The following is a 16,273-nucleotide window of genomic DNA, read 5'->3' as shown; positions in this document are numbered from 1 at the left end:
AAAGTAGGCTAGAGCTTCTTCATACGTGGAATGGGTTTCAAGAAACGCAGCTCAGTTTCTCCCAAACAGCACTTTAACACTTACAAAACTGATATCAAGGACAGTCACCTCTCTCTCTAGAGAGAGAAGAGGAAGGCGAGAAAAGGAGCAATATCTATCCTTGTTACTGGTTGCCATTATTGTGCTCCGTTATTATCAGGAAATTGGCTTTGAGGGTAACGAATGATTGGTATTTTCCCTGGCTGCAGGTGATTTACACATCAGCATTTGTCTACACTTGATTAGGGTATACAGTATGAAATCCAGGGAGAGAGCACTATATTACCAGAATCAGAGTGGTACTGCAAAGACTGTAAGACCTGTATCTTTAGCCAGGGAACATTGGTTTGGTAAATGAATGGATGGTAAAGCACATATTTGTTTAGTGCTCGTATCTTTCACCACTGAGGACTGTTAGTCTGGTCAGGATAACCAACAAGAACAAAAAAAAGAAGAAAAAGAAACCCCAGTAATGTCTTATTAATAATAAGATTCAAGGTCCACAATTATTTTTTAAACACCTGGTTCCAATGATTTAAAAAAAAAATCAAAACAGGCCTGTAGATGGCGCCAATCAGATGAAAATACATTGAAAAATCTTCTTGACGCAATTTATGAGAAATAGTAACCATGTATGTTTGGTATGCACTTTGAAGTGGCAGAATTAAGGTTTGTCGAAAGCACAAAAAGCTGTGCTGCCACAAAAAGGCTGCCCAAAGAAACAAAATCTTTTTTTTTTTTTTTTTAAGTTTACATGAATATATACCACATAATATAGACATATGGCAATGGTAGGAATTAGATTGTGAGCTCCTTTGAGGGACAGTTAGTGACGACAAGATATATATATATATATATATATATATATATATATATATATATATATATATATATATATACACACTGTACAGCGCTGCGTAATATGTCGGCGCTATATAAATACTAAATAATAATATCTAACAACAATCAATCAACTTAAATTCATCAATTATAATATAACTTTAAATGTGCTGCGGCAGCTGATTTCAATGTATTTTCATCAGATTAACACCATCTACAGGACTTGATCATGTTTCTTAATTGTTTATTACGTTATTGAAATCAGGTGTTTAAGGGTCCATTCACACTTTAGCGGGAATTGCGCAATCCCCGATCACCGCAAACCGCTAGCGGTTTTTAAAACCGCTTAGCACATAGTTTGCTATGGCAGTGTTCTCACTCACAGGCGTTTTGCAATTAGCGATATTCGCAAACGCGTTACATGCAACGTTTTGGCAGCGATTCTTGAGCGATCGCAATTAGCATGTATAGAACCGCTAATCGGAATCGCTCCCAAAACGCTACAGTGTCTAGTGATTTTCTGCGTTAATTGTGGAAAAATCACTCCCGCAAAACGCTAGTGGTAGTCGCTAGCATTTTGCGATTTTAGATGTGAACGGGGCCTTATAAAAATGTTGTCCTAAGTATAGTGGACCTTGAATCTTATTATTAACAAGACATTAACATATTAACAAGTTTATAATAAGATCTGTAACCTATACCCCATGCTCACATCTAGTATCACATATGGGTATGATAGATGATAATTCTTAGATGGATTTTTGCTCTATAAAGTTGTATTTTAGTCTGGCCAGGATAATGCTGACTTTAGGTAACAGGCTTAAGTTTCTCCAGTTCCCATCCTACCCCATTCATCGCTACTACCTCTGGCTGGAAAAGGCAACAGCTGGAAAGGATGATGATGATTAAAGTGGACCTGAACTCTTGCACAGGACACAAGGAACACATAACAGAAATGCACCCTGTATGTATTTAAAGAGTTTAGCCTGTGTAATTCCCCCTCATATGTGTCTAATCACTAGTTGTAATTTGATCTCCCCCTGTGTCACATGACTGCCTATGGCAGAAAAGCAGATAAGCCCATTTGAAAGCACAGGCTGTATACAATATGTCTGCTTCCATGAATCAGGAAGTAGAAACAGTGCAGATTTATTTTAGAATTTGTATCAGCTGTAACAAATACATGTTTTTTTGTTTAAAGGTTATTATGCTGTTGCGTATCTTTTAGAGCAGAGATGAGTTCTGAGTTCAAGTCCACTTTAAGATTACGACAAAGCACTTTTATTGTGTGAAGTAAAGTTATGGTAAGGATAGTAATGATAAAAGAAATGAGCAGTCCTTGCAGGCCAATGTGCTACAATATATCAATGCAATAGGGCTTGTTTCCACTGTTGCGACGCGATTTCGGCCGCATTCCGACGCTTGTAAAAACGCATGCGGATGCGTTTCCACATGCGTTTTTACCCGCGATTTCGCCTGCGATTTCGCATGGCAGGGTGCCATGCGAAATTAACCATGACACTGCCAGGGCTAAATAAAATTGAAAAAGGTGCGAAATCGCACGCGAAATCGCGGGTAAAAACGCATGTAACAAACGCATGCGTTTTTACTATTAAATACATTAGCGGCGATTCGCACGGATTCCCGACGCAGGCGAAATCGTTGGCTCTTTTGTGCGTTTTTTTCACGCTGAAAAAAATGCACCTCAACAACGCTACAGTGGAAACAGGCCCATCCACTTGTATTACATGTGCGGATCTGCATGCGTTGGACGCATGCAGATTCGCGATAGTGGAAACGAGCCCTTAGTATGTATTTTGCCAAACCCAGCACTGATGTTCCCAAACGTTTGCCTAGGTAGCCACAGCTGTATAGGTTGCATACAGTGATGTATATGATGCCTGGCTTTGTGGTTAAAAATTTGCAGACCAAATATACCTTTTCAATCATTATCTTGCAAACGTGCATGTTCTAACCCAGCACCCAGAAAAAAAACTCAATAGCTGCATCACTAGTGCCAGAGCCACCCATGTAAGATGCAGATCTAATGGCAGTTCTTCATTTTCTCCTTGACTATTCTATCCTATCTGCTGAATCGGAGTCTGAGTTGATGAAGGAAATTGAATCTATAATGCCTAAATGCCTGTTACCAGCACTTTAATTGGAAGAACCACTGTACTGCTTTGTTACTATTACTATAGTGTTGTGACTAATTGCAGGAATTATTTAGGTACAAAAATATGAGCCTTTTTTTGCATTCATTTCAGTGCAACACGGGACGTGCGTTAGATACTGATCTACAGACCTTTCAAGCAGGATTTTTTTCTGCAACAGGTAATCAGTTTTTCTATTGTTTATACCACTGCTTACTTATATGACCTTTTTTCTGAATTCAAACTGTTATTGTTGCAATCAATATCTATACATTTATTTTTGTATTTCAGAGGATAAGAATCTCAGCAGTTCTGGATCACTTACAGGTAAAGTGATAGAAAAAAAAATATGGGTGGACGGATTGAGTATAATGAATGTATTTTGAATACTCAAAGGCAACCTCTAGAATAAGTTGCAACATGTAGTGTGAGTACAGGCAGTAGAACGCTTGAATACACATTCTTGCCAGTGGTGTGCCTCTTCCTTACTCATAAGTGACGCAGTGCGCACAGTGGGAGAGGGGTACCTGCATAAAAGATTGTCACCAGCATTTCTCTCCCAATAGAGGATTGAGGAGCAAGATTACAGGTGGAACATTGATTGCATTGTGTAGAATAATTTGACCCTTATAAGTTGGAAAATGTGAAGGCTTAAGGATAAGTTTCCAAGAAACAACTAAAGCCCCATCCGCCTCATAGATATAGTCATTTCTCCATAAAACGAGTATTGTCATTGCCCTCTTTCCTCCACCCCCAAGAACTGCCATGTCCCTCAAGTATTGACTCCAGAATTAGCATATGCCACTCCAGTATTGTCCTCAGTATTGTCATATCCTCCAAGTATTGCCCCTAGTATTGCTATGTCCTCTTTTTATGCCCCCCCCCCCCAGTTTTGCCCCACATATTGTCATGTTCCTCAAGTATTGCCAGTAATATAACCATGTCCTTCCACAAGTATTGCCACCCCACTTCTACCCCCCATACAGAGCCAGACAGAGACACATTAAGGTGTTTTATAGTTATCTGTGTGTCATGGCATGGGTGGCACTCCCTATCCTCCTATATCACACACTCATTGCCCAGTTCACACATAACACGCACCAGTTAGAGAAGAGGCAGACAGCATGGCTGAAGAGTACAGGGAAGGTACAGCTGCCGCCCACTGGGACAGGTGAGGGATTAATGCTGCTACATGTAAGGGGGCCCAGGGGAGCATTGAGGTAATGACCATAGGGGGGGGGGTAGGGGGGCCTCCCACTTAAGTTTTCCCCTGGGCCCCTTAAACTGGCCCTGACAGCTGCCCTAACATATTTGTCAGAGGGGAGGAGAAAGAATGCTACCCAAAACGTTACAGGTAAACATAAAACACCCTAACACTGTTTTGTATTATATAGCTAAAGTTAACTAAAGCCTTGGTTCAATCCAACACCTTTAAATGCACACGATAGTAAATTTGCCTGAAATTGCAGTGCACAGTGTTTTCGCCATTGCACTTGTGCACTTTTTGCAATAAATACTGTATACTGAAAGTCCATGCCTGGTGGCAGCCAGTAGCTCCTTATTACCAGCAGAATGTGCGTTCCTTTCCCAATCCAAAGTCTATTATCTTACTTGCCCAATCTTCTCCCACTGCACACCTATGTAGTTCTTCCCTAGGAGACCCATTTTACCTGCTTTTGTTACAAATCATGACTGAGTATAGCACATGCAAATCTATTGTTACCTTTAAAATGAAAATGTTCTTATTGTTGTACGCAAGAAACTGCATGGTGTGTTATTTACTGATCCTGTGATATTTTTTTCTCTTTTCAGCTGTTTCCTGGTCTTTGCTGACAACTTGTTTCATACTATTTACATCAATAGTGTCCTTATATTGGTGACCAGCTTTTGTAAAAACAAAGACAAATCCTAAAATCTTCCTTTGCACATGTTTATAAAGCATGTAAAAGCATTAACAAATGTAGTATTTGTGTGTGTTTCTATGTATACAGGTTATTTAAATCCTTTATTTTATGTACATATTAAAGAAAATCTAAGTGGTTATTCTTTTCCATGTTAATCTTTTTTTCACATAATGACATGTAATGTTCCCTTGGTGGCACTTCTGGATGTTTCTTTGTTTTTTTACCCTGAATCCAGGCTCCTAGTGTATAAATTCCTGAATATTAAAAAACCAAACAGTTGGGCTCCTTCCACACTTCAAACAGTCGATTGTGGTGTGATTCTTCTACAATCCCAAAAGGTTGCATGATTACGGTGCAGTGCGACCATACAGTGAGGCATACAGTTCAATAAAAAAAATGCCTCACTCAGGTGGTAAACACGCAGGTTGTACTGTTAACATACTGCATCCAGTGCATTATTTCATCGGGACCAGCTAAATCATGATCAATGTGATAGCCCATAGGGCTATCACTGCTCTTACAATGGGATACTGCATTTTTGTGCAATGTGAATCAGTGTGGTAAGTGTGAAAGGGGCCTCAACAACCAGGGAATTATGGAGAATTGATTGGCTCTCTCGATGGGGCAAACCTGAAATGAAAATAAACTTAAGCGGGAAACAACTGTATCTACTGTATAGAGTCCTACTTCTAAATAACACAATCCTAGAGTCTCCCAGCTCTATTTTGTGTTTAAAAGCTAAAAACATAGGTTTGAAATTTTTATTGTCTAAGCTGAATGATCCGGACTTTTACTGTTGCACAGCTACAGTCTTGCACTATTCACCTTTTTATATATTCCCTGCACTCAGACTGTTTCTCTGCTATGCAAGAGTTTAATGGTTTGCAATTTGTTATCAGTGAAAGTTAGGCTAGGTTCACGCCTAGAATTCTGCTAAATTTATGCAATTCGTGCAATTCCTGTTAGATTTGATATGGCAGACTAAGGGTGTATACCATTGCACCTGATTGGCCGACAGGCGTCTGCTGATCAGATATAAGGTAGGAATGTGCTAGCTGGAGTGTGCATTTGCTTTTCGTGTTTTGTAGGTTCACGCCTATACCGGATGAAAATGTGTACAGTTTATGGTTAAATGCAAGGCATAATATTTCCCCAGCCTTAAGTGTCTCAGAATTTTGTTGTGTTGATCAAGACTAAAAAAAGAGACTCTAAAACTTTGACTATATTATAAAACAAATGTGTTATGACACTAAATTCCTTGCAAACATTTTAGGCATAAGATTAAACACATGTATAATGGATTGGATAGATAAAACTTTTTTGCCCACTGGAAGAAAATGTCATAATACCATGATTATTTTACTAAAAACAGCTTTTCTATCCCAATTCATTATACTGCCCCCTGTGCTTGTGGGCTCAGATGTACTCAATATCCTCACGGGTCCTTCTGCTAAGAAGCTAATTTCTGTGTTATACGCATACTTCTGGGAGCCATGCATAGAGCATATACAGTGGCTTGCAAAAGTACTCGGCCCCCTTGAAGTTTTCCACATTTTGTCACTTTACTGCCACAAACATGAATCAATTGTATTGAAATTCCACGTGAAAGACCAATACAAAGTGGTGTACATGTGAGAGGTGGAACGAAAATCATACATCATTCAAAATATTTATTAAAAAAAACAACTGCAAAGTGGGGTGTGGGTAAATATTCAGCCCCCTGAGTCAATACTTTGTAGAACCACCTTTTGCTGCAATTACATCTGCCAGTCTTTTAGGGTATGTTTCTACCAGCTTTGCGCATCTAGAGACTGAAATCCTTGCCCATTCTTCTTTGCAAAACAGCTCCAGCTCAGTCAGATTAGATGGACAGCGTTTGTGAATAGCAGTTTTCAGATCTTGCCACAGATTCTCGATTGGATTTAGATCTGGCCTTTGACTGGGCCATTCTAACACATGGATATGTTTTGTTTTAAACCATTCCATTGTTGCCCTGGCTTTATGTTTAGGGTCATTGTCCTGCTGGAAGGTGAACCTCCGCCCCAGTCTCAAGTCTTTTGCAGACTCCAAGAGGTTTTCTTCCAAGATTGCCCTGTATTTGGCTCCATCCATCTTCCCATCAACTCTGACCAGCTTCCCTGTCCCTGCTGAAGAGAAGCACCCCTAGAGCATGCTGCTGCCACCACCATATTTGACAGTGGGGATGGTGTGTTCAGAGTGATGTGCAGTGCTAGTTTTCCAAATTGGTAGAAAAAAAAGGGTTTTAAAATAGTGGCACTCCCCAGTTGTTGAGCAAAAATAGAGTGAATAAAAAGCAATGTATTCTCACCATACCATCTGGGGTTTCCCTCTGTCTTCCGCTGGGACGTGTACTCTGAGGATATTGAATGAAGAAAGTGTAGTCTCAATTTTCCAAGTAGAGAAAAAGTAAATGACTCCAGGCACCTTCCGTCCTGTGCTTTATTGCAGGTGATAGCAGACAGTTAACAGGGTACCATACCCAAAAGATACCTTCATCTAGTGGTCCTCGATGGTGATGGTGCGGTGGAGGTGGGGGAACCAGGGCACTAGGTGGGACGTGCCCACCTAGTCTGACCTAGTGCCCTGGTTCCCCCACCTCCACCGCACCATCACCATTGAGGACCACTAGATGAAGGTATCTTTTGGGTATGGTACCCTGTTAACTGTCTGCTATCACCTGCAATAAAGCACAGGACGGAAGGTGCCCGGAGTCATTTTCTTTTTCTCCACTTGGAAAACAGTGCTAGTTTTCCGCCACACATAGTGTTTTGCATTTTGGCCAAAAAGTTCAGTTTTGGTCTCATCTGACCAGAGCACCTTCTTCCACATGTTTGCTGTGTCCCCCACATGGCTTGTGGCAAACTGCAAACGGGACTTTTTATGCTTTTCTGTTAACAATGGCTGTCTTCTTGCCATTCTTCCATAAAGGCCAACTTTGTGCAGTGCACGACTAATAGTTGTCCTATAGACAGATTCCCCCACCTGAGCTGTAGATCTCTGCAGCTCCTCCAGAATCACCATGGGCCTCTTGACTGCATTTCTGATCAGCGCGCTCCTTGTTCGGCCTGTGAGTTTAGGTGGACAGCCTTGTCTTGGTAGGTTTACAGTTGTGCCATACTCCTTCCATTTCTGAATAATCGCTTGAACAGTGCTCCGCGGGATGTTTAAGGCTTTAAAAATCTTTTTGTAGCCTAAGCCTGCTTTAAATTTCTCAATAACTTTATCCCTGACCTGTCTGGTGTGTTCTTTGGACTTCATGGTGTTGTTGCTCTAAGATTCTCTTAGACAACCTCTGAGGCCGTCACAGACCAGCTGTATTTGTACTGACATTAGATTACACACAGGTGCACTCTATTTAGTCATTAGCACTCATCAGGCAATGGCTATGAACAACTGACTGCACTCAGACCAAAGGGGGCTGAATAATTACGCACACGCCACTGTGCAGTTATTTATTTGTAAAAAATGTTTGGAATCATGTAGGATTTTCGTTCCACTTCCCACCTGTACACCACTTTGTATTGGTCTTTCACGTGGAATTTCAATACAATTGATTCATGTTTGTGGCAGTAATGTGACAAAATGTGGAAAACTTCAAGGGGGCCGAATACTTTTGCAAGCCACTGTAATAAAAACCCCACCTGGGGGCGAGATGTTGGTGCCCTTGATGGTGAGGATTGGGAAAGTGCCTTTTCTGCAGTAGGCCAGGTATCGCCGCATCTTCCTGATAGGTTGACTGCTTTGTATGTTCTCCATAGGGCATATCTTACACCTGCAGTGCTAGCTAAATATAGACCAGGTTACTCTGATCTTTGTCCTAACTGTGGCCTAGAGAAGGACACCTTTTTCCATATGATGTGGCTCTGTTCTGAAGCTAATATGTTTTGGATACATATCATTCATTTCCTTCACGATCGGTTGGGGTGACTAGTGTTGGTAGACCCTAAGTTATGCCTATTGAACATTCTCTCTGATAATATCAATAGTAAGTCTACTAACATTCTTCTTTATGTATCTTTGAACCTTGCTCGTTTGCAAAATTCTGGACCCAACCTTTGGTTCCTGCAATGGAAGATTGGATCAGACTGGTAAACAAGACTCTCTCATACCATGAGGCCAGGGCCGGGCCGAGGCATAGGCTGGAGAGGCTCCAGCCTCAGGGCGCAGTGTAGGAGGGGGCGCAGAATTCATTCAGCTGTCATTCCTAATTGTGTTTGAAGCAGAAAGAAATAAGAAAAGGGGATACATGGCAGTGACTGCAAGCCAGATAACTAAATATTAAGGTGTTGGGGAGGTTGTGGGCCCTGTGGCGCTTCTTAGTCTAATAGCAATCAGTGTTTGATGGCTCGGGTGGCAGGGATGGAGGGGCGCACTTTGGTGTCTCAGCCTTGGGTGCTGGAGGACATTGTCCCGGCTCTGCATGAGGCTATGTACCAATCTAGAGGGGTTCACTTTAGATTTAACAAGATTTAGTCTGAATGGCAGCAGTTCTTATATACTAAAATACAGTATACGTGTTCAATATAGAAAGGTTCATGGTTTATTATTATCGCTTGGTCATTAGATACTTATTTGCAGACGGGTTATGTTGGGAGGTTGCTTTGGGATGTTACCACTGCTATCTCCTTAAATTTTACTAAAGAGTTATTCTGCTAACGCGTCAGGTTTTTCTGAGTTCTGTCCATTGGTTTTTAGTCAATAATTATGTGTTGATTACCACTGCCTTGCTCTTTACATTTTTATTTTTGACTTTATTTTTAGATTGCCAATATTTTGTACGTGCAGTTTGAAGGTATTGCATGCAGTGTTGTAATATTTTGTTTTGACAGTGGATCCGAGATGAACTTTTACTCATTGCATAATTGTGTTCCTTTCCTATAGTTTATAGGGCATTCCTCAAGCCAAATATTTTTTGTTTTAATACTCTGATTCCCTATAAGCTAAATAAGCCCCACCAATAGTTTTCAGAGAGCCTTAGTAGTAGCAAGGGCTTATGGGAGCTCAGTCTGGGCAGGAGGAGGGGGAGGTGTTACTAGCCAGAGATTTCAGAGGCAGAGGGGAGGAAGGAGGAGGAGGGGGGGTAGGTTTTTTTCAGTCTGAGTGCAGATGGTGCAGATAAGCCTGCCTCTGTGTAATGTTTACAAACAACATGGCTGCTGTCATTGTATCACAGGAAGAAATAATTATATTCTATTAAAGCAGTATGCAGACAGATTTGCTGTTTAAACCATCTAAACTGTACATAAGATATATAGACAAGTATAACAAGTTACTAGTTATAGTTAGTTTTTCATCTCGGATCCGCTTTAAGCCTTTCTACTAATAAATCTGATGTGTTAAGCAAAAAAGAAAAAAAAACAGTTTTTCTGATCGATTAAATTGTAATCAAATTATCACCTTTAGAATCAATCCGTCAATATAGGACAGTGGATTTAGGACATCAACAAGGTTTAATCTGAGTGCCTGGGCAATTCTTCACAGAAAATTGTACCATTAGTGGGCACCTAAAGTATTCTCAACCCACATCAAAATATTTAGTAACAGATCAGTAAACAGATTACCCACAGAGAGTTTTTTTCCATTTAATAGGTCATAATTTGCAATTGTAGTTGTAGTTTTTGTAAAATAAAGGACTGCTGCATATATTATTATTATTTATTATTATTATTATGTATTTATATAGCGCCGACATCTTACGCAGCGCTGTACAGAGTATATTGTCTTGTCACTAACTGTCCCTCAAAGGAGCTCACAATCTAACCCCTACTATAGTTATATGTGTATGCCAATTTTAGAGGAAAGCCAATTCACTTATCTGTATGTTTTTGGGATGTGGGAGGAAACCGGAGTGCCCGGAGAACACCCACGCAGACATGGGGAGAACATACAAACTCCTTGCAGATAGTACCCTGGCTGGGATACGAACCAGGGACCCAGCGCTGCAAGGCAAGAGTGCTAACCACAATGCCACTGTGCTGCATATACGTTAATCTTTACTTGAATCTTATCTTCAACAGATGGGTCAGCACCACCGTAGGTATTCAATGCTCTTTTATTGAAGTGGCTGCAATTACAGACCGCTGTTTCGGGCAAGCATGCCCTTTCTCAAATTGCGTATAGCCGTGACAAAGTAAAAACATGTCTCTCATCTTAAATAGTCAGCTTCCCACGCAAAGCACCAATCAGCACTCCCGTGGGCTGAGCCAGCATGCGGACCTGATGGAGAACCTATCATATATGTTAGCAGGTGCATATTAATCACTGCCTACCCAAACACTCACCATACAAACTCCACCAGTGCCAAGCTCTCCTACGCAAACACTCACGGACGAGTGATGCGTCCATCAGTCACGTGGGGCGGCTTCCCCATGACATGATGATGTCATCGGGGCGGCGCGGCATGTGATTGGTTGAGCGGGCTAAACAGTGTGAGTCATGCGCTGCTATGGCAACGCTAGACTCTAGTATGTGAATAAAAAAGTAAACAGCGCCGCCTTCAAAGCTGGCAGTGCCCCTCTATCAGCGCATCCGCTGATGTAGACCTATATCCTTAAGGGAGCTCTGCCATTAATCATCAGGTCAAACTAAAAATAAAAAATCACGTACCTGCACCGCCAATTAGATAGGTATAAAGAGTTACCATCAGAAGACCGCAGTATGACTCTGAGATCTAAAAACAAGAATACAAGAACAAAGAAGAACAACATTAGTACAGTAAATAGAAATTTCTAAAACATCAAGCCTAGCCCAGAAACACCAAATCACATCAAATGCAGAACCCCAGATCGTATTCCCTATTTAGTCCCCCACTACCCATATGTCACGGAACAGCCGTGAGAAACGAAAACGCAACCGCAATCGGTTTCCTGCCTCGATTGCCTTGCGCTGCCAAATCAGAATCTCATGTCTGTGGATACCATTCAGTCCAGCCTGGAGGGTCTCTGCTGTCTTCATAAGAGCAGCAGAGTTCTTTTCATGAAACCTGGTGCCTGTGACCTGTTAGCCAGAGGTGTAAACTCAAAGCTTGCCCCAGCTGATTTCACATTCAGATGCTAATTAAAGGAACCAAAAGGTCCCTTTCATACAGGGCTATCCCAGGGGAAGCAGTAGATTTGGGCGCATGAGACAAGTGGACAAAAAGGGCGCCCCATTCACTTTCATTATAAATATCGTTTAATGGGCGCTGAACTGGGAAAATAAGGCGCCGGAGATTTTTAAGGATTTATAACGGCGCCCGGAGATTTTTAAGGATTTATAACTATGTTTGTGATGATTTAAGTTTACAAAATGAGCCCGTGACGAATAACGTTTATGAAGATAATAAATCACTATTTCTAAAACATTTCTACACATTATTATCCACCCAAAAAAATAATTTACATTTTTTTTCTTTACATTCTTTATTTATTCATGTCTGTAAAACATTATTATCCATAGGGGGTTTTAGGTTTAGGCACCAACAGGGGGGTCTTAGGTTTAGGCACCTACAGGGGGGTCTTAGGTTTAGGCACTAACAGGGGGGTCTTAGGTTTAGGCACCAACAGGGGGGTCTTAGGGTTAGGCACCTACAGGGGGGTCTTAGGTTTAGGCACTAACAGGGGGGTCTTAGGTTTAGGCACTAACAGGGGGGTCTTAGGGTTAGGCACCAACAGGGGGGTCTTAGGGTTAGGCACCAACAGGGGGGTCTTAGGGTTAGGCACCAACAGGGGGGTCTTAGGTTTAGGCACCAACAGGGGGTCTAGGGGTTAGGGATAGGTACAGGGAGGGTTTTTAATAAACGAAAATATAAGTTTCACTTTACAAACAGGGAAGATTAACGTTTTAAGAATTGCCGATCTCATACACATTATTTAGTGATTTATACATTTTTAAATCACTATTTATAAACGAAATTCTACACAATAATTTCTATAAACGATATTTCCATTTATCGTTTATACCACGCGCCCTTTTTTCCCGACGCCCTTTTCGTACGTACGCATCCCAGGAAGCTAGTCACAGCTTGAAACTAGACATCCTGGCTGCAGCAAAAAGCAGGAAGAAATGAATGTTGTATATGATTTTTTGCATATTTAAGGAATACCGTTCAGGTGAGAAGTGTGAAAGTTATATCATTCTGCTTGTGAGTATTTTGATATTAAATTGGGGCCACTGGCATAACCAGAACTCGGGGACTTCCACCGTTTTTTAACCGGGCATGCAAACATGCCCAAGTTTGGTATCATATGAACTGGCCTAGTCTGAGAAATATGAATATGTGATGGTCATGTGTGTGCAGAAAGCGTAAGCCGAGATATGGCAAATGTCATATTTGGTGGGCCTAGAGCACCCCTCCAGGGAGCTCACCGCCCCTGTCCAACCCCTGGGCTGTACATGAGGCACCACCCAAAGGTGGGCATTGTTCATAAATGTTTGCAAGGGACCACTCCCTCAGTCCTCCAAATTCCACCTTCACGAAAGCACTCTGCCAGCCAGGGGACCATGTGGTTGACGGCCATCTTGTCTAAGCTGAAACAAAGCATACATGGCTAGCGGCCATCTTGATCGGCCATCTTTGCTGAAACTAAACAAAGGACATTTTCCAGTTTGCTTGGATTTTAAACTTTGCTGAACTGAACAAAAGGAACTCTACAAGTTTTCCCAGAACGGACATATTTCCACAAACCCTAAGTATTTTCTCCTTTTTTTATTTCATACTGGCTATTTCTGTTTTAATAATTGTTGATTTTAATAATTTTCTGTATATATTAATTATTTATATTGCTTTCAATAAACCTACGCTATCGTCAGTTGTTGTTCCAGCTGCCCTATTATTCAGCATACACAGGAACTGAACTCAGATCTCTGAAGAGACGCTACTATTGTTTGTTGTTGGCTAGACAGAATACAGCGTGTTTTAACCGTTTTTATTTGTAGATCTAGGCACAGACAGTCAGTGGGCTCCTCTGTCCCATAGTAACAGAGGTGGTGGCAGTTATACCCTGAACTAGTGTGTAAAGTTGTAATTACCGTATCTCACAGGCTCCCTTCTGGTTTGTCTGCGGCCAATTCCCAACGGTTCCTGTGCATTGACTGCGACCAGAGTTCGCACGATCCGTGCGCTGGCACCGTTTGGAAGGCATTTCGCGGTCTGACCACTAGGGCTCCTGTGACACCATAGTTCCCAATTTTCGTATCCAGTAGGCCTTTTTTTTTCGGAGACCCTTCTCCCTATCACCTCGCCAATTAGGGGGCACCCCATCAATAACCATGGCACTCAATTGTGCCACAGTATGTCCAGCTGCAGTGAAATGTTCGGCCACCGATTGTCCACTCACACTATTACTAATGGCCGACTTATGGGAGCAAATTCTATCTTTGAGGCATTGAGTGGTCATGCCAACATAGGCTAAGCCACAAGGGCATTTCAATAAATAGACCACATATGAGGAGTCACATGTGTAGAATCCACGTACCTTATAGTCAGTGCCCATAGATGGATGTAAAAACGTATTGCCCCATATGATACAATTACACATGTGACAGCTCAGACAAGGGAAGGTGCCCGATCTGCCACTAGGTTCACGGAACACCCTCCCATGAAAGAGCTTGTCACGAAGTGTGGGAGCCCTCTTAAAAGACATGATTGGTGGGTAGTGGAACTCAGGGACTAAAGGGAGTCCATCACTAAGAATTCTCCAGTGTCTTTTAACAATGCGTGCAATATAATCACTGCACACATTGTATGTATTGACCAAGGGGATTCGTGATCCCCAACTTCTCCTATGGCTCTTTTCTCTGGGAAAGAAACAGGACTCAGGGTATCCTCTACTTCTAAATTTACTTCTCATCTGGGATCTCCTGAGTCCTAACTAATCTAGTGTCCTCATCACTTACTATCCTGTCAACCCGCATAAGTTGACTACACGGGATACTGTCCCGAGTGGCCCTGGGATGGAAGCTTCCATAATGTAGAACTCAGTTCCTATCGGTAGCCTTCACGTACAGATCTGTCACAAACCGTCCCTCCTGAACCATCACCACAGTATCCAAAAATGATACCTGCGCATTGTGGCAATGAATCGTCAATTTGATATGGGGCATATACCATGCAGCTGGGACACGAATAATTCCAAGGACCCACATGACCCCCTCCACAAGCAAAATACATCATCTATAAAACGCCACCAACAAACCGAGTGCCGGCGGAAAATATCATTTGTATAGACGAATGCCTCCTCGTAGAGGCCCATATATAAATTTGCGTAGGAGGGGGCCACGTTGGATCCCATGGCAGTGCCACATTGCTGTACATAGTACACATCCCCATGCCCAAAATAATTGTACCGCAACACAATCTCCAGCAAATTAACTTTAATCTATAACTAATTAACTATACTTTAATCTTATGCAGTGTACTGTCAGTCACTCTTTAACCACTTGCCGACCGCCCACAGCTGATGAGCGGCAGCAAAGTGGATGCCGAAAGGACCGCAATACGCCATTCGGTGGCGGCTCCTTTGGGCGTGTCGGGGCAGCGATCGCGTCACTGGTGATGCGCGCTGCCCCTGGCAACAGGCTCCGCCCACCCGCGACATCATCCCGCCGGCCATTCTTAAGCGCCAGCAGGATGTTAACCGCTCGATCGCCGCATACAAAGTGTATAATACACTTTGTAATGTATACAAAGTGTATTATACAGGCTGCCTCCTGCCCTGGTGGTCCCAGTGATCGAAGGACCACCAGGGCAGGCTGCAGCCACGCAGGTAAGCACCCAAGCACACTGATCCCCCCCCCCCTTCCTTCTGATTGCCCACAGCACCCCTCAGACCCCCCCTGCCCACCCCTCAGACCCCTGTTTGCACCCAAACACCCCCCTAATTACTCATCAATCACTCCCTGTCACTATCTGTCAGCGCTATTTTTTAAATTAGTCCCTAAACTGCCCCTGGGGGCTCCTGATCACCCCCCCCCCCCAGACCTCCCCCAGACTCAAGGGTGTACTGTATACATCTATCCTCCCCTATAATCACCCAATGGTCACCTGTCAATCACCCATCAATCACCCCCATCACCACCTGTCACTGCCACCCATCAGATCAGACCCTAAACTGCCCCCTGCGGGCACCCAAACACCCACCCACATCTGTTCTTCCCTCTAATCACCCCCTAATTACCCATCAATCACTCCCTGTCAATATCTGTCAGCGCTATTTTATAGATTAGGTCCCTAACTGCCCTCTGGGGGCTCCTGATCACCCGCCTACCCTCAGATCCACCCCAGACCCCCCCCCCCCCCCCCCCCTGTGTACTGTATACATCTATTCTCCCCTGTCA

The 16,273-nt window shown here is 42.6% G+C and overlaps 1 protein-coding gene across 3 annotated transcripts in view; it reads left to right on the top strand.

The window, feature by feature from the left end:
* The window catches only part of LOC137544399 (pancreatic secretory granule membrane major glycoprotein GP2-like), a 100,978-nt gene extending 95,960 nt beyond the window's left edge, over positions 1 to 5,018 (top strand). For all 3 annotated transcript variants that reach the window (XM_068265467.1, XM_068265466.1, XM_068265468.1), the window contains 3 exons: positions 3,147 to 3,213; positions 3,324 to 3,359; positions 4,845 to 5,018. In XM_068265467.1, the coding sequence (XP_068121568.1) occupies positions 3,147 to 3,213; positions 3,324 to 3,359; positions 4,845 to 4,912 (171 nt within the window). In that variant the 3' untranslated portion in view covers positions 4,913 to 5,018. The remainder of the gene's footprint in view (positions 1 to 3,146; positions 3,214 to 3,323; positions 3,360 to 4,844) is intronic.
* The last annotated feature ends 11,255 nt before the right edge of the window (positions 5,019 to 16,273 follow it).

The sequence above is a fragment of the Hyperolius riggenbachi genome, chromosome 2 (genome assembly GCF_040937935.1).
Source record: "Hyperolius riggenbachi isolate aHypRig1 chromosome 2, aHypRig1.pri, whole genome shotgun sequence".
Lineage (NCBI taxonomy): Eukaryota > Metazoa > Chordata > Amphibia > Anura > Hyperoliidae > Hyperolius > Hyperolius riggenbachi.
Note: the sequence above shows the minus strand (reverse complement) of the source record. Positions and strands in the feature narration are given on the sequence as shown.